This window comes from Arvicanthis niloticus, chromosome 8 (genome assembly GCF_011762505.2).
Source record: "Arvicanthis niloticus isolate mArvNil1 chromosome 8, mArvNil1.pat.X, whole genome shotgun sequence".
Classification (NCBI taxonomy): domain Eukaryota; kingdom Metazoa; phylum Chordata; class Mammalia; order Rodentia; family Muridae; genus Arvicanthis; species Arvicanthis niloticus.
The window spans coordinates 43,619,787-43,643,634 of NC_047665.1; the positions used below are offsets into that span (position 1 = coordinate 43,619,787).

The 23,848-nt window shown below is 40.7% G+C and overlaps 1 protein-coding gene across 2 annotated transcripts in view; it reads left to right on the top strand.

Annotated features, from left to right (window-relative positions):
- Nucleotides 1-18,992, top strand: part of Rala (RAS like proto-oncogene A) — a 59,737-nt gene extending 40,745 nt beyond the window's left edge. For both annotated transcript variants that reach the window (XM_034510691.1, XM_034510692.2), the window contains 3 exons: nucleotides 6,149-6,357; nucleotides 10,069-10,243; nucleotides 17,063-18,992. In XM_034510691.1, the coding sequence (XP_034366582.1) occupies nucleotides 6,149-6,357; nucleotides 10,069-10,243; nucleotides 17,063-17,185 (507 nt within the window). In that variant the 3' untranslated portion in view covers nucleotides 17,186-18,992. The remainder of the gene's footprint in view (nucleotides 1-6,148; nucleotides 6,358-10,068; nucleotides 10,244-17,062) is intronic.
- Nucleotides 18,993-23,848: the final 4,856 nt, after the last annotated feature.

The window sequence follows — 23,848 nt, forward strand, 5'->3', positions numbered from 1 at the left end:
AAAAAAAAATTCCCACCCCCAGGGGCCTGACATTTTTTTTTAAAGATGTTGGTTCTGAAGACTTTTTTTTTCCCGCTTCTTAAAATTGGTTGTAGTATTTACGTTTCAGATTTTATCCCCTTACCCTACTTCCTCCCACCACCCAGAAACCTATCCCATCCCCCTCCTCATGCTTCTATGAGGCAGTGACCACACCTACCCCCCTCACTATCCCCTCCCCGCCCTCACATACCCCCCCCCCACTGTGTGTTCATTCATTCATTTTTCATTCATTTTTTTTTTTTATGGAACCAAGAAACTCCTCTCCCACCTATGTCTGACAGGGCCATCCTCCCCTACATATACCTCTGGAGTCTTGGGTCCCTCCCTATGTGTTCCCAGGCTGGTGGTTTAGACCCTGGGGGGCTCTGGTTGTTTGGTATTGTTGCTTTCCACCTGGGGTCAATAACCCTTTCTGCTTCTTCAGTCCTCTCACTAAGTTCTCCATTGGGAAACCCCTGATCATATCAGTGGTTAACTGTGAGCATCGTCCTCTGAGTGTGTTAGTCTTTGGCAGACCTCTAAGGAGACAGCTATATCATGTTCCTCACATTATGCACTTCCAGCCATCCACAACAGTGTTTAGATTAGGTGGCTGTACATGGGGTGAATACCCAGGTGGAAAGGTCTCCTGATGGCCCCTCCTTCAGTTTCTGTTCCATGTTTTGTTTCCCTATTTGCTCCCTTGAGCATTTTTGTTTCTCGTTCTAAGTAGAACTGAGGCATCCCCTCTTGGTCTTCCTTCTTCATGAGCTTCATGTGGTCTGTGGGTTGAGTCTTCGATAATCCAAGCTTTTGGGCTAACATCTGTGGAGATATGTTTGTGTAACTATCTTCTTTTGGGGTTTTTGGAAGATTACTTTCTTGCTTTTTCTAGGTTGTAGTTTCCCTCCTTGTGTTGGAGTTTTCCACCAATTATTCTTTAAAGTGCTGGATTTGTGTTGAGATACTGTGTAAATTTGGATTTGTCATGGAATATTTTGGTTTCTCCATCAATAATGATTGACAGTTTTGCTGGGTATAGTAGTCTGGGCTGGCATTTGTGTTCTCTTAGGGTCTGTATGATATTGGTCCAGGATCTTCTGGCTTTTATGGTCTCTGGTGAGAAGTCTGTTGTAATTCTTATAGGTCTGCCTTTATATGTTACTTTGCCTTTTTCCCTTACTGCTTTTAGTATTTTTTCTTTGTTTTGTACATTTGATGTTTTGACTGTTATATGACAGGAAGTATTTCTTTTCTGGTCTAAACTATTTGGAGTTCTGTAAGCTTCTTGTATATTTATGGACATCTCTTTCTTTAGGTTAGGGAAGTTTTCCTCTATAATTTTGTTGAGGATATTTACTGGTCCTTTAAGTTGGGAGTCTTCCCCCTCATCTATACCTATTATCCTTAGGTTTGGCCTTCTCATTGTGTCTTGGATTTCTTGTATATTTTGGGTTAGTAGCTTTTTGTATTTTGCATTTTCTTTGACAGTTGTGTCAATGTTTTCCATGGTATCTTCTGCACATGAGATTCTCTCTTCCATCTCTTGTATTCTGTTGGTGATACTTGTGTGTATGACTCCTGATCTTTTTTTTTAGGTTTTCTATCTCCAGGGTATTGTCCCTTTGTGATTTCTTTATTGTTTCTACTTCCATTTTTGGATCCTGCGTGGTTCTGTTTAATTCCTTTTCCCGTTTGGTTGCATTTTCTTGCAATTCCTTAAGGGATTTTTGTGTTTCCTCTTGAAGGGTTTCTATCTGTCTACCAGTGCTCTCCTTAAGTTCTTTGAGAGTGTTATTTATGTCTTTCTTAAAGCCCTCTATCATCATCATGAGAAGTGATTTTAATTCTGATTCCTGCTTTTCTGGTGTGATGGGGTGTTCAGGGCTTGCTCTGATGGGGGATCTGGGTTCTGATGATGCCATGTAACTTTGGTTTCTGTTGCTTACATTCTTGCTCTTGCCTTTTGCCATCTGGTTAACTCTAGTGCTGCCTGTACTTGCTGTCTCTGACTGAAGCCTGTCTTTCTAGTTATCTAGCTTGTGTCTGATCTCCTAGGGGTCCAGATGTCTCTGTGATCTTTTCCAGCTGCACTGATTACAGTGGTACCTCTAGGATGCCTCAGGATATGGTGCCTCCAAGGTAGTAGTCCAGCTAGGTGTCTGCTGTTCTGGGTGCAGTGTCTCCTCTAGAATATCTCAGGATATGTTGTCTGAAGCTCTGAGTTCATTTGTTCCTCTGTGCATCTGGATTGAGTGGACCTTCCAGTATGTCTCAGTTGGAATCCGGGGTCCACACAACAGCAGACCTGGCAGAGGTCTGATCTAGGCCTCAGATCTGAGAACTAGTTTCTAAGACACTGTCCAAGTTAGAGCGCCTGGGATCCCTGCTTCCTCTGGGTTCTTGGAGGTTGGTGACAGAGCTGCCACCCAAGATCTGCTCAGTGCTCTGGCCCAGACCGAAAGGAACCAGTGTTCCGGGCCAGGAGTAACTTCCTGGGTCCTTTTGGTTCTCAGTTACTCCCTGTTTAGGGTGGGCCCTGCTGTCTGCTTACCTAGGATACTGCCTGAGTTCGAGTGCCTGGGATCCCTGCTTCCTCTGGGTTCTTGGATGTTGGGGGCAGAGCTGCCACCCAAGATCTGCTCAGTGCTCTGGCCCAGACAGGAAGGAACCAGTGTTCCGGGCCAGGAGTGACTTCCTGGGTCCTTTTGGTTCCCAGTTACTCCCTGTTTAGGGTGGGCCCTGCTGTCTGCTTACCTAAGATACTGCCTGAGTTCGAGCACCTGGGATCCCTGCTTCCTCTGGGTTCTTGGATGTTGGGGGCAGAGCTGCCAGTACCTGCTTAATTTTACAAGTCAAAAACTCATGAGCCAGTCTCTAGACCCCAGGCTTTAAAAAAAAAAAAATTGGGAGAAGTCAGAAACAGTACTGATTTCTTTGTTCATTTGTGTATTCTATACTATTAATTTCTTATCTACTCTTCTCTCAAACTAACCTTTGTATTAGCCCTTCTCTCCCTTTTTTGGGTTGGATTTGAGACAGGTCTATACTGTCATAAGTCTATACTGGCTTAAAAAGCTCAGGGCAGTTTGTCTGCCTCAGCTTCCCATATGGTAAGATTGCAGACCTGAGCCGCCTCACCCATTACTAGTCCCTTTCCTGCCAATAAGGAAGCCAAACTAAGAGCATTCATGTTTTAACTTTCTTAAAATAGGTAAGAGATGCCACTCTAATAGCTGTAATTACAGTGCTTGTTGAAGTGACAACTGAAAACAAGCATACAAAACAGTTGATTACTAATTATATACTAAAAGCAGTGAAATGCTCCACAACATCAAATAAACCAGTTCTGAGGTTTCCCCCAAGACAAGTGGAACAATTCTAGCTTCTCAGTGTTTATCAAAACACAAAAGAAAAAAATAGAGAGCATCTTTGGATGGCAGGTTAGACCCTTGCAGGCTGAGAAAGACAACTGCTTCAAACATGGAGATGGGCATGCTCACAGATGTGGGGCTGGAGTGGACCTACCCTCCCAACTTGCACCAGCTCCTCCTGATCTGCTGCCAGCATGTTCAAGTGAGCCCAAGAATAAGGTGGAAATGTGGGTTGCCACCTGGCCCAGTCTTTCACCTGCCAAAGACAAGGTCAGGCCCTGGACCCTATGGCTACAAGCCCATCCCTACATGACCACAAGTATAAGCAAGCTGTGGAATACAGGTGACCCAAAGGTAATTGTGTCACAGGGTCTCACCTGTGGTCATGCAGCTGATAGTAGTTTGTTCCCACAGGATAACAGCCAGTTCAGTGGGTTAGTGTTGAGGTTGCACTGCAAAACCTAACCCAGGCACATGCACCCTTCTGTGTAATGAAGTTTCTTGTCTTGCTTGTGTGTGTGTGTGTGTGTGTGTGTGTGTGTGTGTGTGTGTGTGTGTGTGTGTGTGTGTGTGTTTCTGTGTTTGTGCGCGTGCGCAATGAGTTTGGGATGAAACCAACCACCAAAATGGATCCTGACACTGGTTTACAGCCCGATGGCTCTGGGAATCAGGTGCCCTGACACCTAGATCCCTCTTCAGTACTAACAGAGTTGGTTCTCTATTTAGAATCAAAGGGCTAAGTAATATTGCATAGGGGCACCAGAAAGTGTCTAGGTAGAAACAGAAACCATTTACATTAAATAAAAACTTGACTGTAGACTGTATGTAAATGTGACCCACCCATGGAGACAGCTTCTGCACCTAGGACCATGAAGTTGAACTTGCAACATAAGAGGAAAGCTGAGGGCAGAGAAAAGGAATTGAACTGGGGAAAGGCCTGATTCACTTTTCTTCCAGATTGATTAGACAGCCAGTCTGATCCTCTATAGAACCAGCCCCACTGTAGGGCAGGTGACTTGAACATACCAGTTCCTGTGGCATAGAGAGTGTAGCCCCAGCTTGTGTGTGATTTCAGCTACACTGTGGCACTGGAGAGGTCCAGTTGGTATCTGCCTATTGGCAGACACCAGAATAACATCCCAGCTCAGCCTCAGCCAGTATCCTCGGGAGCCTCATTCATACACCCTCTGTCATTGCTATCTATTATGAAGATTGAGCCTCAGGCATTCTGCAAGTAGTAGGATCTTTTCCTAGCTGCCCATACCCCACGTGGTGAAGCTGATTTTCTTATACTCAGCAGTTACCACCCTGAAACTAGTGGTGAGAGAATGGTGATTATTGCTTCACCATGCTTCAGTTATATGGTGGAATGGTAATCAAGGTTTCGCCATGCTTCAGTTTATATAGAATTCTTATCATTCCTACAACATCAGGCTCATCCTGAGAATGTGTTTTATTTTGTTTCTAAGAAGGCCCTTGAAGAGGTTTGCAAAGATATTTCTCATGCTGTTATACAGACAGAAGTAATACTGGTCATAGATGAGCAAAGGCTACTCAGAACCAGGCATTGGTTTCACACCCACAAGGTGGTGGGCTTCTTGATACTGTAATGATTTATTTATTTTTATTTCATGTTCATTCGTGTTTTGCCTACAAGTATGTCTATATAAAGGTGTCAGATCTCCTGGAATTGGAGCTACAGACAGTTATGAGCTGCCGTGTGGGTGCTGGGAATTAAACTTGGGTCCTCTGGAAGGGCAGCCCATCTCTCCAGCTTCCATCAGTTTTTTAACTTTCAATGAATGGTTAAATGCAGTGTTAGAAAAAGTAATGGTAGAATGTTGGATAATCTTAGAGTTTCTAAAACATTATATTTTAAATAATTATTATGACTGTTTACCACAGTGATTCTCAACCTATGGGTTACCTAAGACCATCAGAAAAAACAGATATTTATATTATAGTTCATAACTAGCAAAATTACAGTTATGAAATAGCAACAAAAATAATGGTATGGTTGGGCATCACCACAACATGAGGAACTGTGTTAAAGGGTCACAGCCTTAGGAAGGTTGAGAACCACTGCTCTATCATGTACTGTTTGCTGTTCTAGACTTAGTATGTATAGAACTGAGTAAGTAGTAGTTAGGGCCTCTGCTGTCCAAGGTAGATGCTACTAACTTACATATAAATATTAAGCAAATAATGAAAATATTGATAAAAACATATACTGTAGGTGAGCGTGTGTGTGTGTGTGTGTGTGTGTGTGTGTGTGTACAGCAAGGAGGCCCATGTACATATTAATGGAGTGAGGATTACACTGTTGTAAGGTCGGACCATCTGGTCTGAAAGGTTAATGTTTCTAGAGAGTGGTCTCTACCTTGTACTGACTTGTCACCTTTTAAAGAAAGACATAGTGGTATTGATCTAAATATTGGCTTATAAGTTATTTTTACAGTTTTGAAACCAGAATCTTGTTTATTTAAAGTCATCTAGAGTGGGATTCTAAGTTTGATAAATATATATGTGTAATGTGGTTTTTTTTTTTTTTGTATGTATAGTGTTTTCAGATTGAAAATGGACTAATTTCAAGCTGTAAACAGCCTAGAAGTAAGACTTCAACTCAGTCTTTTGAAAATTGATACAGTTTTTACTGTTTGGTGAAAACAGGTAAAGAGTAGTGACTTCTAAGTAAGATGTTTTTAAAAGTAAAAATAATTTTAAGAAATGGGTGTGGTTTTTGTGTTTTGTAGTTTGTAGAGGACTATGAACCTACCAAAGCAGACAGCTACAGGAAGAAGGTGGTGCTGGACGGAGAAGAAGTGCAGATCGACATCCTAGACACAGCGGGGCAGGAGGACTACGCTGCAATCAGAGACAACTACTTCCGAAGCGGGGAGGGCTTCCTCTGTGTCTTCTCTATCACAGAGATGGAGTCCTTTGCAGCTACAGCAGACTTCAGGTATGGCTGAACCTAATCTCAGGTACACACACAACAGTTCTTTCCAGAAACAGGTGGATAACCGGAGCTTCTTGCTCACTGGTCATTACTGTCTTGAACAGTGTCTTTCCACTTCTGTATCAGTGTGTGACTCTGGCCCCTGTGAATACACACATATGTATTCATTCAGGTCTTACTGTTGCTCAAGTGCTGGCTACATTGTACTTTCAAGTACCCAGAGTGCCTTCATGTTTTACTAAGCGTTTCAGAGTAGAGCATGTCTACTACTGGAGCAGTAGGCACCACAGTGATGCTCCACATCTTTTCTGTAGTAGTCAATTTCTCGGCACTTGTGTCATGGTTAAAGACACATTGCCATTCTCCTTACAATAGAGGTGCCTAGAACTTTTAAAGTACAAATATCTTTATAGACTGAATTTATAGAGTGAATCACTGTACATTTGCATATTTGATTTTGTTCTACAGTGTATGTTCTTTACTATGTACCTAATTGGAGTTTGGCTTAGAAGAGATGACATCACTCTATCCGAGAGCTCTCAGCATGAACAGTCTCTGGAGCAGTCTTGGAAGTACTCAGTTCGTCAACTAAGATGCTCTTTACGGATAGGGTTTTGTAGCTGTGATAGGAGTTTTATCGTGCAAGGCACAAAAGAAACATGCAACATGCCCTCTAATTAGGGGTTGTGTAGCCTAGTTGTGTATATAAAGCATGTTGTAAAACTTCTTTACATGGAGGGTAAAGTAGGAAGTGATCATTATAGAAGATGAAAGGGAAGGAAGGCATTGGGAGAACATCCTAAAAAAGATGACCCTGGGAGAACAGAGGACATTTAAGTCTTGGAGACTTACATGCTTGAAACTCGGGAGCTCTTCCCCCCACAAAGGCATGTGGTTGAGAAAATGAAGATGAGCTAATTTGTAAGATTAAATCTGTTGGTTTCTATAAAAGAATTTCACATGTGATACTGCATAGTGGATGACAGATCCTGGAAACTTGTAAACTTCAGGACATGGAAAATTATGTAAGTTCTAATACATGTTCTTTCATTCCTCCAGAAAATACCAGAGGGTTTATTATGAAGCAGGCCTTGCTGTTGGTAATGGAATAGGTTTTGTTGCCATAGCTATGGTTTACTGGGAAGTCAGGTGATTCGTTGCTCCTCTGTGCACCTCCAGTGCAGTTTCCTTCCCATAAAGAAGAGCAGACCCAGTGACTCAGCAGCACCAGGAAAGTCAGTGTGAGACAGTCTGACTGGCTACAGAGGTCACTCCACATGATTCAACCTGAAAGTTAGTTAGCACCAGTGCTCTTCCTAAAAATTTTCAGCTTTCACCCTTCCTGCTCATCTGTCACCAAGGCAGACCAATGCTTCCCCATCTCCTCAGATGTGCTTGCTACAACAGTAGTATCACACTTAATCACACTTTTTAAAATGTGTATGGGTGTTTTGCCTGCTTTTATGTCTATGTAACACCGAAGCCAGAAGAGGGTAGTAGATCCCCTTAAGCTGAAGTTCCAGTTGTTAGCTACTAAGTGTATGGGAATAGAACCCTGGCCCTCTGGAAGAACAGCAAGTGCTCTGACCCTCTGAGCCATCTCTCCAGCTCCATACTTACCAAAAAAATTTTTTTTCCTGAACCTACGTATATTTTTTTTTCTTGCCAGGAAAAAGTCTTTCTCAAGAACCCATTTCTTTCCTGTGTGCATCATTTATGATCATATAACAACATACAACATGTGACTGACTTACACTGGACTTGAGAGCTGGAAACTTTTTGTAGAACTCTCAACTTTTTGGAGCTCTCTTTCCTTACTTCAGAAATAAAATTGGGCCCGGTTTAAAGGGATTTTCATATTTTAACATTTTTATAGTAATGTCTGAACCTGAACTGGACTGAGAAAGTAAGCTGACATGTAACAGTAAGCCCAGCAGTGGGAGGTAGCACAAGGGCATCTTTGCTGCAGAGTAAAAATGTACGGCCTGGAACTACGAAACTCAGCCTCAGAAAAAAAGAGTAATAGAGATATTGTTGTTATCAGCTCTGGGAACAAACCATGATGGGCCAATTTTCTCTCAACTGAAAATGTTTGAGTTCCTATAATTTCTGCATCTCTTAATAATTTCAAAGGTATGGCATGCCTGTGATAGCAAGATAATCTAAGATATTTATTTGTTTATTCAGTGTATGTGCATATGCTACAGGACGAATGTGGAAGTCAGAGGACAAATTGTGGGAAGCCATTATCTTAGCATATGGGTCCCAGCAGGTGAGCTCAGGTCAGGCTTGGCCACAGGCGCCTTTACTAGCTAAGCCATTCAGCCAGCCCATGTTTCTTTATTTTGAAACTGAAAAAGCCAAACAAGGTTTCAGATACCTGTAACTCAAGTTCCCTGTGATACTGAGGCAGAAGTGTCACAAGTTCAAAGCCAGGCCACACTGGCAACTTACTGAGACCCCTCTCTCTGAATGAAAGGAATTGAGGGTACAGTTCAGTGGTATAGCTCTTTCATAGTGTGCACAGGCCTGAGAGTCAATCTTACAACCTTAAAATAAATACACAAACTAGCTAGGCATCTTGTTCCAGTAATAATAAGAGGACCTGTGACTCACCATATAATTGACTGTGTACCACACATAGTTATAAGCATTCACTTTGAATCCTCACAGTAACTGTGTGAGTAATGCACTACCAATCCCACCTTACATATGAGGGAGGTGAGGCAAAGAAGCACATGTTCAGAATCACATGACTAGGAAGAGCAGAGTCCTAGTACTTGCTAATCGGTGCTACATTTTAACATAACATTTTTGTATACAAGAGCTATCTTTGGAAATCTCTGTCCTGTGTGGGAGGGACCTTTGGAATATAATAAAGAGTAGTGCTGTCTATGTCTCAAAGCTTCTTCCATAATCTGTTTAATTAAGAAAAAAATGTCACAAAGAAACAACCGAGAGACTCAGTAATGTTCCTCTAATCTTCCAAGCTTATCAGAATAAGGAAATCTGAGAGTCCTGCACAGGAAGCTAAGTGCTGAATGCGTGCCTGGAGCAGAAGCAGATGTCGTGTGTGAATGGGAGTGTTAGGCTGAGAACACTAAAATAAATAAAGATATAACTAAGGATACCAGTTTGGATCTGGAAAAGTGATACGTGACATTGCTGATGTTGAAATGTGCTCACACTTACATAGCAACCAAGGAAAGCCGCACCTCCTGCATCTGAGCCTGTCCTCACAGCTTTTCTGCTCCTGCTGTGCTCATGCTCCCTACTTTGCTGTAGTTGTCCATCCTTAGTTAAGGGAATATGTGTCTAAATTAATTGTTGTCAGGTAACAGACGAACTTGGTACTATCTAGAAACATGCTGGTAAATAAATTCTGATTGCAGATGGCTAGTTGTTATTCTGGGAGGTTTGTTTGTTTACTTGTTTTTGTTTTTAGATTTATACATATGAGTCTGTTTGACCTGCATATAGCTATGTGTGCCATAAGTGTGTCTGATACCCACAAAGATCAGAAGAGGGCATCAGATCCCTTGGAGTTGAAGTAAGGAATGCTTGTGAACCACCACGTGGTGCTGACACCGATCCTGGATCCTCCTCAAGAGCGACACATGCTCTCAACTGCTGAGCCATTGCTCCAATCTGTATTTTGTGACTTTTAATGTAGACATTATATTAACACTTTCTTGCTTGCTTTTACTTATCTAGGGAGCAGATTTTAAGAGTAAAAGAAGATGAGAATGTTCCATTTCTCCTGGTTGGTAACAAGTCAGATTTAGAAGACAAAAGGCAAGTGTCTGTAGAAGAGGCAAAAAACAGAGCTGACCAGTGGAACGTTAACTATGTGGAGACATCTGCTAAAACACGCGCCAACGTTGACAAGGTAAACTGTTCTCATTGTTACCATGCCATGTGTCTAAAGGCCCTGTTACCCTACTTTATCTAGACTCTAGGATCTAAACTAAAACTTAATACAGTGATTTCTTTTTTTTTTTTTTTTTTTTAAGTTTGCTTGTATTTATCGAGGGTGGGAGGGAGCCATAGCACACTTATGGAAGTCAGAGGACAGTGCAAAACAGTCTCTTCTCTCCTCCCACCAGGGATTAAACTCAGGTCCTTAGGCTTGGTGGCAAGCATCTTTACCACAGAGCCGTTTCACAAGCCCTGACAGATAATGAGTGTATCATCTACAAGTGTTTAAGTAAGACAGTAGAAATTCACCTTGTCTTGGGCCTTCTCAGATATAAAACACTACAGACGAATGTACTTTTTTAAAGCCACCAGTAGCACTCCTCTTCCCACTGCCTTCATTTTTAATGGCATTATATAGTATAAAAGAAGCTCTCTAGATGCTAACGTGCCAGCACTGTAGGTGCTTGCTCTGACTGATGCCTGCCTAGTGCTGTGTAAGGCCTCTGCAGGGAGGATGCCTTCTGGGTAGACCCCTCTTCAGGATTAGGGGAGATTATCTTCAGGGCTGAGATGGCTATGGTGCTTGGAAACTCTAGTGGGGTGCTCTCTAGTCACTGTGTACTATGACTGTCCAGAGGAGCCCCTTAAGCCCACTGTGCAGCCAGTTGACCCTGAATCCTAACAAGTACACAGCCTTAAGGCTCACCACTAAAAAATTTGTTTCATTTGTTCTAGAATGGGAATGTGCATTTCTAGAAAGCTCACATTGCTCTAGATGGCCTCAAGTTTTTGTAGACCAGTCTGCTTATACGTAGAGGACCATAATACTGATTCTAAGCATGAGGTTGGTCAGCCATAATAGCATTCACCTTTAATCCCAACACTGGAAGAAGAGGCAGGCAGCTGTCTGTAATGTCAAGGCCAGCCTAGACTACATAGTCACAATGAGAACATGTCTTAAGAAAACACACACACACACACACACTAAAAATAAAGAAAAAAGAAAGAAAAAATTGATGCAGAAAGCATGAGGTTAAAAAATTCACAGGTTCATTTGTAATAGATATTATGTGTTGTCGTGATTAAATTTTTTAGTAATGTGGTCAGACTTAGTACTTGGACACAGTGAGTCCTATAATATTTCTGTTCGGTATAATGTACTGGTTTTCTGTAAGGTTATATTAAATATTTTTAAAGTTCTTATAAAATACATTTTAATATTTAGTGTGAGGGAGTTTTCAAAACATAAGCATATCTTTATCTTTCTTCCTAATTGTCATAAGAAACTTGTGAACACACTACAAGTTTCGTCAGTTCCACCCATTTGCCTAAGAATTTCTTGAATTCATTGTTTTTAATAGCTGAGTAATATTCCATTGTGTAAGTGTACCACATTTTTTGTATCCATTCTTCTGTTGGACATCAGGGTTGTTTGCAGCTTCTGGCTATTATAAATAAGGTTGCTATGAACATAGTAGAGCATATGTCCTTGTGATATGTTGGAGCATCTTCTGGGTATATACCCAGGAGTGGTATAGCTGGGTCCTCAGGTAATGCTATGTCCAATTTTCTGAGGAACTGCCAGACTGATTTGCATAGTGGTTGCACCAGCTTGCAATCCCACCAACAATGGAGGAGTGTTCCTCTTTCTCCACATCCTCACCAGCATCTACTATCACCTGAGTTTTTGATCTTAGCCATTCTGACTGATGTGAAGTGTTATCTCTGGGTTGTTTTGATTTGCATTTCCCTGATGACTAAGGATGTTGAACATTTCTTTAGGTACTTCTCAGCCATTCCTGTTTCCTCAGTTGAGAATTCTTTGTTTATCTCTGTGCCCCATTTTTAATAGGGTTATTTGATGGTCTGGAGTCTAATTTCTTGAGTTCTTTGTGCATATTGGATATTAGCCCTCTATCGGATGTAGGATTGGTAAAGATCTTTTCCCAATCTGTTGGTTGCTGTTTTGTCCTATTGACAGTGTCCTTTGCCTTACAGAAGCTTTGCAATTTTATGAGGTCTCATTTCTCGATTGTTGATCTTAGAGTATAAACCATTAGTGTTCTGTTCAAGAACTTTTCCCCTGTGCCCAGGTATTCGAGGGTCTTCCCCACCTTCTCTTCTATTAGTTTCAGTGTATCTAGTTTTATGTGAAGGTCCTTTATCCGCTTGGACTTGAGTACTGGAAGTCCTAGCCAGACAACAAAAAAAAGTCAAAGAGATACAAATAGGAAAGGAAGAAGTCAAAATTTCACTATTTGCAGATGATATGATAGTATACTTAAGCGACCCCAAAACTTCCACCAGAGAACTCCTAAACCTGATAAACAACTTCAGCAAAGTGGCTGGTTATAAAATCAACTCAAACAAATCAGTAGCCTTCCTCTACTTGAAAGATAAAGAGACTGGGAAAGAAACTAGGGAAATGACACCCTTCACAGTAGTCACAAATAATATAAAATACCTTGGCGTGAATCTAATCAAGGAAGTAAAATATCTGTACAACAAGAACTTCAAATTCTGAAGAAAGAAATCAAAGAAGATCTCAGAAGATGGAAAGATCTCTCATGCTCATGCATAGGCAGGATTAATATAGCAAAAATGGCCATCTTGCTGAAAGCAATCTACAGATTCAATGCAATCCCCATTAAAATCCCAACTCAATTCTTCACAAGGTTAGAAAGGGAAATCCTGAAATTCATTTGGAATAACAAAAAATCCAGGATAGCGAAACTATTCTCAACAATAAAACAACTTCTGGGGGAATCACCATCCCTGACCTCAAGCTGTATTACAGAGCAATAGAGATAAAAAACTGTATGGTATTGGTACAGAGACAGTCAGGAAGATGAATGGAATAGAATTGAAGACCCAGAAATGAACCCACACACCTATGGACACTTGATCTTTGACAAAGGAGCTAAAACCATCCAGTGGAAAAAGGACAGCATTTTCAACAAATGGTGCTGGTTCAACTGGAGGTCAGCATGTAGAAGAATGCAAATCCATCCACTCTTACCTCCTTGTACAAAGCTCAAGCCCACAAGGTTTTCTACTACAAGCAGTACTTCACTGAACTTTCTGTGGTTAAAAGGTGCATTAGAAAAATGGCTGGATTCTTTTTCAACTTAGGTGACAGAGTTTCAACCATACCAGTGTTCTTATGTTCCATCATCTTATAAGACACTGTTTTCATAGTCCTTGCTAGCCCAACTAAAACAGCCCTTTAAACTTGTAAGAATGTGGTGAACCCTGATTACATGCTTTGATTGATTGATTGACTGATTGATTGATTGACCGACCCAGTCATCTGCCAATCTGAAGTCTTTCTTCCCATCTGCCTAATTGGCTCTCATACCTTTTGATTTGTGTCTGCCTTAGAATAATAACATTAATCCTCTGTCCACTGAATTTGCTGTCATTATTGTCTCCGAATCTGTTACATGTCTTCATGTGGCATACTTTATCTTTCACCATGGGAAAAATAGATTATACTGTCAGATTTTGATTGTTTTATTTTGTGATTTCTGAATTATATGGCTTTCTTAGAGCTTTCAACCATTCTAAGCTACACACATGCACACATACACATATGCACACATACACACATATTTCTTTTTGTTGTTGTTGTTTTTTGTTTGTTTGTTTGTTTGTTTGTTTTTTGAGACAGGGTTTCTCTGTGTAGTCCTGGCTGTCCTGATACTCACTCTGTAGACCAGGCTGGCCTTGAACTTAGAAATCCGCCTGCCTCTGCCTCCCAAGTGCTGGGATTAAAGGCATGCGCCACCACCGCCCGGCCACACACATATTTCTTTCTTTGTGTATTCATTTTTATAATAGCTCCTTGGTCCTCTTGACAGTTTAATAATTTCTAGTGTGAACTCAGGGCCACTAAATACTTAACAGTAGAAATACTGGTGAGGGCAGTTTTTATTTTTTAGCCACAGATATTTTAAGTCAAGTGTAAACCTGTAGATTTGTTTTATCTGACTTTATTTTTATTTATGTGGAAAGGTATTTTCTCTGATCATTATTGTGGAATTAGAAAGCCAAATTTCATTGGTACTGGGTTGCCCTAAAATGAGAAAAGAGGGTGGAGCCAGGAGAACAAGATGGGCAGAAGGGGAGGTGGTTCTGCTATAGCGGGAGTGTTGGCTGTCAGGGGCGTGTTCTGTCTTCCTCTTCTTTGGTTGATGTTTGCTTTAGTCTTCACTTAAAGCAGGACTTAATTCATCAAATTAGCTGATGCCAATTTTAAATGTTTCCTACCATCTCTTGTAGTTTGGGTGGCTTCTGAAAGTCATCCACTTGTTAGAAAGTTAAGCCTTCTCTATCCTTCTCCTAGTGTACTATATCTATCTGATACAGAAACCAGTACTGGAAGACTCTCGGGAAGATCTTTGACAGGGAAGGAGGCTTCCTGCTGGAGCTAGTCCCGTCTGTATTGGAAGCAGAGGCTTCCAAAGTCCTGGGAGAACTTGAATCCCAACATTGTGGTCTATGCCATTGTGGTGTTTCAGCATTGTATGCTCTCCAATCTAGAATTTACCTTTTAATCATCCATTCCCTTGTCTATTGAGGCATTAGTATTTTATAGCTTTCTCACTTTCTCATCTAAGTTTTATATTTATTGCTCTAGCTCAAAAATTAACTATTACCCAAGAATCCCATTTGATAGATTGTCAGTCAGCAGCCTCAACCTGAGAGTATTTGCTTGTTACTTTTCACCGCTTTGTGGCTTTTCATTGAACAGTGTCAGAAAATCTTTTTTTTTAAAGTAGAAGAAAAGCTCATGAATTCACATTGTTATTGCCCATGCAGATTTTCTGTCACAGATCCTTACCTCTCTCTTTACATTCATCCTGAAAAGCCTGGCTTCCTACAGCAACACTTGTGTTGTCCTGCAGAGTATGTGTGAGTCACTTTGACAGTAAGCCACAGAGTGATTCTTAAGACTTGTTTGGCTTTGGTTTTGTTGTTGCTGAAGGGGTGTGTGTGTGTGTGTGTGTGTGTGTGTGTGTGTACATGTGGGTGATGTGAATGTGTGGTATGAATATGTTTGTATATGTGTGTGTAGATGTGGGTATGAGTGTGGGTGTGTGTGTTGGGGTGTGTGTACATGTGGGTGTGTGTGGTATGAATATGTTTGTGTGTGTGTGTGTGTGTGTGTGTAGATGTGGGTATGAGTGAGTGTGAGTGTGTGTGTGTTACTTGGGATCACACGTAGAGCTTCTTGCATGCTAGGCATTATGGTTCTACTTGTTAGAGTTTTATTTTTATCTTTAATATCTAAGGTGAACTTTCTATATACTGTGTTCTGAAGACCCTTGAAATATTTTTTTTCTACATGATTGTGTCATCAACTAGGAATGTAGTCATTATTTCCAGTTCTCAAATTTTAATGAATTTTATGTTTTATTTATGGTTTTAGTGGACAAAATTCTAGTTTCCCAAGTGGAATTACATTCAGAGGTACCCAACAGTTCTGATGTCTTCCATTGCTCTTAAAAATAGTGTTCCTAGTAAACTAGTGAGTGTCTGCCTTTGGTAGTTTTATCTTTACAAATGCAAGCAGATGCACACGCACTGCTCATCCCTCCCTCAAGTCTCTTCTCCATACATCTGCACCTGGCAGTTTCCCACTTAGTGTCCCTTGAGAGCTAAACAGTTAGCAAGAAGCATGCCAGACACTATAGTCTTTGTTATTTATGCTGTATATGTGTGCATGCATGTGGCAAGAGTTATTTTTTATATTTTTTTGTTTCTAGTCTTATTGAAGTTGGGAGTTTTTTATAGTTTTGTATTTTTTCTATCCCATAAGTAGTAACTGAATTTCTTGAGAAAATGTAAACATATGTGAAGCTTGGCCAGGCAGTTGGTAAGTTCAGGGCAGGACTCTAAAATCCAAACAGAATGTAGAACTATGGACTGTGAGAGTTACCTCTCACACTTACATTATATTTTTCTAGGCTTTTCTTTGTTAGAGAACAGATTTGTAGTTGAAATTTAATACCTCAATTATTTCACTAGCAATTTTTGTTACCGTGTTATTTTTTTCATTATAAACATAATCATTACCAAATATGAATTAGCAAAATATTTGTTGATCACAAAATGCTTATTTTATGGTCTGGAGAGATGAGTCAGCTGTTAAAAACACTGGCTGCTCTTGCAGAGGATGCAGGTACAGCGCCCAGCACTCATGACAGCTCTACAACACCAGTTCCAGAGGATCCAGTTCCTCTGGCCACGTCAGTTACAGGGCACACCATTAGTACACATACATGGGCACACCTGGCACATATATATGTGTGTGTGTGTGTGTGTGTGTGTGTGTGTGTGTGTGTACATATGTATATGTATATATATATATGTATGTATGTACATATATACATATATATACATATATACACACATACACATACATACATACATACATTTAGGCAAAACACTCATACACATAAAATAAAAATAAGTAGCCTTCAAAAGTATTTCATGTAATCCTTTCAGTTTTATCGTAGGCTCTGCCATTACTATATAACACTATTTTCATTTGAGTCTTGAAAATTACAATAAATAGCTGAGATTTGTTGTAAAGTTTGCCATGAGATGTAGTCATTCAGAAACACTGCCATTTTTCTCAAGTCTCACCTGTGTGTTCTCCTCTGCCTGCATTCTGGGAAAGAGCTCTTAGATAGGTTTCTTTCATTGCCAGGGTTTGCTGCTGTGATACAGAAGCCCCGAATTCATGTCGTTGTTCGTTTTATTTACTCTACTTTCTTATTTCTAGGTATTTTTTGATTTAATGAGGGAAATACGAGCCAGAAAGATGGAAGACAGCAAAGAAAAAAATGGAAAAAAGAAGAGGAAAAGTTTAGCCAAGAGAATCAGAGAAAGATGCTGCATTTTATAATCAAAGCCCAAACTCCTTTCTTATCCTGACCTGACCATACTAATAAATATAATTTATAAGCATTGCCATTGGAGGCTCAATTGACTGAAATTACTTTAACATTTTGGAAATTGTTATGTATCACTAAAAGCATGAATTGGAACTGCACTGGAAGTCAAATTCACTTAAAAAAGAAATTGTGTGGCTTCACCAAGAAGCAGAGTTCAGCTTACTTCATAATTGCCTACATTTATCACAGTCCTGAATGTAGTGTGTAAGCTTGGGGTTTTTTGGGGTGGGGGGAGCAGTCTTTCTCAAACTGTTAATCAAGAGGTGAAATGGGTGGGGGGTGGGAGGAATGACCATTTCCTCTGGTGTTTATTATAAAGCTTAAATTTTATATTATTTTAAAATGTCTTGGTCTTCTACTGCCTTGAAAAATGACAATTGTGAACACGATAGTTAACTGTACCACTTTTTAAACTGTTGTTATGCAAATCTTGAAGAAGAAGTTACTGGCATGGTTGTTGCATATAGTAAAACTGAGAGTAATTCATCTGTGAATCTGCATATTAATTACTTGATGATTAACTTTAAAAAAAAGATGTGAACTTATACATGGACATCATTGAATATGCCTTAATTTAGAAACTGAAAAATAATCCAGTTACATCATTCTGGGTGTGTTCTCGCTAGCACTCGGGGCCACTCGCTGCCCATGTGACTAATAACAGAAGGTCTTATCTTGCCAGGCAGTGTAGAGCTACAAGAAAGATTCCTGAGAAATGTCCAACTGCTAGGAGTCTGACCAACTTAAAGATGTGTGCCATACTCTGGTTCTTAGAGTTCCAGAGCTCCTTCATTAGTTTTAATAAACTATAAGGTAGTTAAAGATGAAGGGCCAGCATATATTTATACTATGAGTTCAGATGATGGACGTGAGTACCAATTAAGTTTGAGTGAATGCTCCTTTTATGAAGAGTGCTGGTCCCTATAATTGCTTTCAGCAAGTGATGCTCATTTAAGTGTTTAATCTCCTAGGAGCAGGGAATAGGGAATACCATCAGGAGAGCTAATGTGGTCTGTACTAGGACACTTGAGGAAATATGCTTGCCACCTGTCAGTTCTAGATGTGTACTCCTGAGGTTACAGTTTGGGTGTTAGGAAAAGTCTTTGTAGTCTCTTTATGTTTATCATGAATACTGTATCAATATTTCCTAACATGAAGCAGTCAAACATGTATGGCACATACTAACCAGATGTCAGGCTGTGATGTTTCCGCTGCAAGAATTCAAGCATGCTGTTAGGAACATAATTTCAATGGGAAGTAAACCACTATTAGATTTTTCTTTTCCTCTGTGGGGTAAGACACTTGATTAAACAGTTTCTCTTGTTGCACAGTCCTACTTTCATAAGGTCAAGGAGACACTCAGACATTCCAGGAAACAAGTGTGTCCATGATGTTACCAGAGACAGGCATTCAGGAACTCGACTGTCTAGATACTACATTCAGCTCACCATAAATACTTGTTCTTGAAGGGTTTGATTTAATATTTTCACAGACTAGGCCATGTGCAAAATTAGAGTTCCCTGTGTAACCCCAGCCAGCAGGCCCAGCATGGCTGCGTGCACTCATTGCAGTCTTGTTGAACCAGGGTCCTAACCACTAACATTGCAGTTTGCTTTGAGACCTTCCCTCTCCTGGGTACTAGGTGCTATGAAGCCAGCTGACAGAGAAGCATCACATGTCTAGGGCTGATGCCGCTACCCGGTTCATTTATTTGCAATTTGAGCCATTTAAAGACCAATAAACTTCCTTTTCTACAAATGTTTGTGGTGTTAATTGATGTTTACAGAATGGTATTCTTACTTTACCACCTGGGTATCTTGGGCAGAGATTTACAACTGGCTAAATCTTGTGCCATAGGTTTGGAGACTTTAGTGTAAGGGCAGATTTCAGGGTGGTGTTGGTATTCAAGTTTAAGTCACTGCTGGGCACAGGAGACTGCTGTGACAGCTGCTGGAAGATGGTCTCTGTGCTGTCATGAAGAGCTCAGTTACCCTCATCTTCAGATGCTTTCAACAGATGGCAGATTTTGTGTTTGGTTACTTTTTTGTTGTTTCATTTTTATTGGATATTTTATTTATTTACAATACAGATGTCATGCCCTTTCCCCATTTCCCCTCCCTAGGACCCCCTATCCTACACCTCCTCTTCCTTGATGCTTTTATACCATTTTGATGACATACATGTAATAAGGTCAGTTCTAGGTTGAGGGTCTAGCAATACAATAATAGATGCAAATAGTCGAGGAACAAGCAATACAGTAAACACAAATAGTCAAAGAACAAGCAAGGCATTAAACCCAGTTACATGAACACTAACATGATCACTGTTTCTAAAGGCTTATCAGGATGACCAAAGTATCTGAGCCTACTTCCCTATCCTAGCCCAAGGTCATTTTCATGTCTGAAGCCTACTTCCTTGTTCTAGCATAAACTTTAAATTCCTGTCTGAAATTACTTCTTTGTTCTAGCCTAATATTTAGATTCCTACCTGGAATTCCTTCTTCGTTCTAGTCTAATGTCGGATTCCTGCTTGAAGCCTACTTCCTTGTCCTTGATGACTAATCAGAACATTCCAAAGATAGTTTTCCTCCAAAAGGTGGGTAGGAGTGGCCACCTTGGATATCTTCTGGTAAACTGTGGTCATTAAGTGTTGAACAGACATTGAGTTGAAGAGCTCATTCCTTCAAATGCAGTTCATCGAAATACCTTAACTGGTAAGCAGCGATGGAAAGAGTGCATTTATATTTAGAGCCAGAAAAATTCAACTAAACACCAGGAAGCGGTGCTGAGTGGGATGAAGCTGTTGGTTAGGGTGAGCTCTAGGCTACTCAGAGTGTCACGTCTCATTTTAACTTCAGTTGCCTTGGTGAACCTGAACAGTGAATGATCAAATCATTCTCTAAAATTCCCATGGGAATTCAATTGCAATGCTCTTCTTGCAAATTCCTTAAGGAGTCAAGAACGTGTGAGTAGGCCTCTTCAGTGCATGTCTTCAGTTTGCCGTAGTATTTTTTGCTCTGCAATCAATTCTGTTGCTGCGAATATGGCAGTGAATGATTGCTACTAAAGGAAATGCTTACCTAGCATGTACAAGGAGAGGATGTGAAGCTAAATCTGAGATTAAACACAGTTCTCGTTAATCTTATTGCTAATCCATTTAATTGTTGGGACCCGAGCTGGCTCACTTTGGGCGGCCTAAAATGTTGAGGCCCTCTCCACTCCGCGCTTGGAGGCCACTGTTTTCCGGCCCAAGCTGCCGCTCCATTCCACGGGTCGGGGTTCAACAAGAGAGAGAGTGAGGACAGACTCGAAGAATGGAGACCAGACAGAGTGTGATTCAATCCCGTTTATTCTTCAGTCTCTCTTCTTAGTCCAAGTCCCAAGTCTTGAGTTCCTAGACCCTAGTTCCTAGTTGTACTCCTCTTGTTCTCTTCTGAGTGTCTAATGTCTACTCCTACTCCTAGTGTCTGAATCTCTGTTACTCCAAATTGTTCTCTCTAGAGCCAAGTGTCTTCTACCTAATGTCAAGTAATCTGTTGCTTTCTCTGTCTGCCTCTAGCCTTTTATATGTCTCACTTCTAAGCCATGCCTTTAAGTCACACCTTTAATCATGCCCTTAGGTCTTGTCTCTAAATCTGATCTCTAAGTCACACTCTTAAATCACACACCTTTAATCTCACACACCTTTAATCTCACACACCCAAGGTATCTAAACCAAGATTATCAGAGTGTGCTCTGCTGTTGTAGGCTGATATAAAACAAGTCTCATGTCAGGGTATATGGCTCAAGATGGCAGCAAAGCTGACAGCCGCCTTCTGCTAAAAGTCGGCTCTCAACATTTAATAGTAGCAAATGTGACAAACCCTTTAGGTAAAATACTAGCCTTAAAGATTTAACTTAACCTGCTAAAATAGATGCCTTTGTTAGTCTTTATTTTGTACATGAAGAAGCTGGGGCATAGAAAATGGTGGTCTTAAACATTTAATTTTCCTGCCTCATGAGTTCTGGGATTGTAAGCATGTGCCAAGTTTATATGATATTGAGGATCAAATCTAAGAACTCAAGTACTCTGTCAACTGAGCTCAACCTCCAGGCTCCTAGTACACAGTCTTAACCACTTCATTAGGAAAGACACAGAGTGGAGCTGAGAATATATATAAAATAACTCATTTAAAGTCTGTTTACGTGGGAATCATCTGAGATTTCCCAGCATTTGAGGGGTGTCTTTAGAAGGCTAGCAAATGTTGCTGTGTAAACAGAAAAGCTACTGCTAGCATCCTGGTTGCTATTCAGATAGGACAGAAACCTGGTGTCTAGAGCCAGCTTTGTGTTTCCTCCAATCCCCTTTTCAGTAAAGAGGCATCATAGAGCCTTCATCCCACAATAATTTAACTGTAAAATCATTTCCTAGTCCTAAACATCAATAGTTCTGCACACAGCTGTTGCAGATGTGTTGGCAGGGATGGAGAGTGAGGGGATAAGGGTGTGGAGGTAAGGGGACATCTTTCTAGGCCTAAGAAAGGATGCAAGGGTTTTGGGGGGTGGGGTTGGTTGGTTTTTTGGGGGGGGTGGTTGGGGTTTTTTTTGTTTTGTTTTTGTTTTGTTTTTTAGTTTTTTATACAAGATGGAATTTCTCTGTATTACAGTCCTGGATGTCCTGAAACTCACCAGGATTGCCTTGAGCTCATAGAGATCCACCTGCCTCTGCTTCTTGAGTGTTGGGATTAAAAGTGTGCACCACCACTGACCAGCTGGGTATTTGTTTTGTTCGTGGTTCTGTGACTCAAGCTCAGGACCTCTTCATTCATACAAAGTAAGCACTTTACCTACTGAGCTGTATCCCCAAAATCTATTTAAAAGAAGCCTCAAGCCTTCATAATCTGTTAGAAGGACATTATTGCTTTTTCAGAAGCCCCAAGGAAAAACAACATCTAAAGTATTTAAGTACTTGCAAGCATCTTTATACCTAAGGAAGATGCCAATAAGAGTGAAAGTTGAACTGAAAGCAAACAGAGCTGGCATACGCACTGATTTCTCCAGTGCCCTTGTACCTGTTACAATTAATTCCCCCCTTAGTAAGAGTTTCTGTGTGACACCAGTTAACATTGGTTAAACCATGAAGTAACTGGAGTCTGTATATTTTATCTGGCATGTTGGATAAAAAATAATAATAAAGAAACTAGAAAAGTAGTTGAAGGATCCAGAGACTCACGTTTCTCACATCAGTGGACTTAGCACTGAGAGGAATCTCAGAAAGAAGTAAACTGCAGAGACCAGGTGGCCTTCTTTGGCTAGAAAGGCCAGACTGGGTCCTTCATCTTCCTTCTACCCAGATTCCACACACTGGCTGCCAGAGAAACTGATTAAACAAATAGACAATAAAAACAAATCCAGGGAGGAGAAATCCCATGGGAAGCATATTTTTTCTTTGCAGGAAACATGAAGATGCTTCACAATTGAGTTCAAACTGGAACAGATTAACCAGCATACCTGACTTGGAAAGTTCTCATTGTGGAAGGAGACATCACTACCTGCACCTCAAGGGTGGCTCTATTGGACTCTTGGTTCCCCAACTTATGATTTAGTGGGGTTACATTGTTAAGACCCAGGAGAAAACCCATTTCCACAGTTACTATAGCTGTTTTTGGGTTTAAGATTGACTGGGACAGGGATGAGGATTTCCTTACTTGTTAAGATCAAAGCTATGATCAGCTCTGTACTTCTATAGATTTAGATTTAGAAAGAATGAGCCGGGCGGTGGTGGTGCATGCCTTTAATCCCAGCACTTGGGAGGCAGAGGCAGGCGGATTTCTGAGTTCGAGGCCAGCCTGGTCTACAAAGTGAGTTCCAGGACAGCCAGGACTACACAGAGAAACCCTGTCTTGAAAAACCAAAAAAAAAAAAAAAAAAAAAAAAAAAAAAAGATTTAGAAAGAATGAAATCTGCTATATCACATTTGTAAAATTCATTATCCTACTTAGCTGAAATAATGTTATATTTTTACTCCTCCAACAGAGGGAATTGTGCGTTGCACTTAAAAAAGTGTTGCTTTTATAACAACCATTCAGGCATTGTTAAGTCTCTTGTCTCTCAGGTTCATGCTGTTCAACAGACTGATGGCTTTTGTATGACAACAGGTAAATGCTATTCAAATGAAACCCATACATGTCCACTATTACAGGCTGGAAGAAGGGGATTCTAAAACCTCTATCATCAAGACTGATGAGGATTAACCCCTAAGTTGCGTGCTAAGCCGGATAGTCAATGATGGGTAAGAGAACACCTCAAGACCCTTGCCTCTAACTGGGAGGCCTCACCATCCTAAGTCAGGAGCTCAACCAAATGGCCATTGAGTATCCAAAGATGGGAAAAGGAGTCTGGGGTTCTTTGTTCTGACCTAAGACAGTCACAGTTTCCATAAGTTTCCCCAGCCTTCCCTTTTGAGAAAAAAAAAAAAATTAAAAAGGGGACCTGTTGGGAGCCAACTCCTAGCAGAAAGCAGCTATCATCTTTGCAGCCATCTCGATCCTCATACCCTGACAAGAGACTTGTTTTTCAACAGCCCACAACAGCTGAGCACACTCTGATAAACATCTTGTTTTTCTCACATATTTT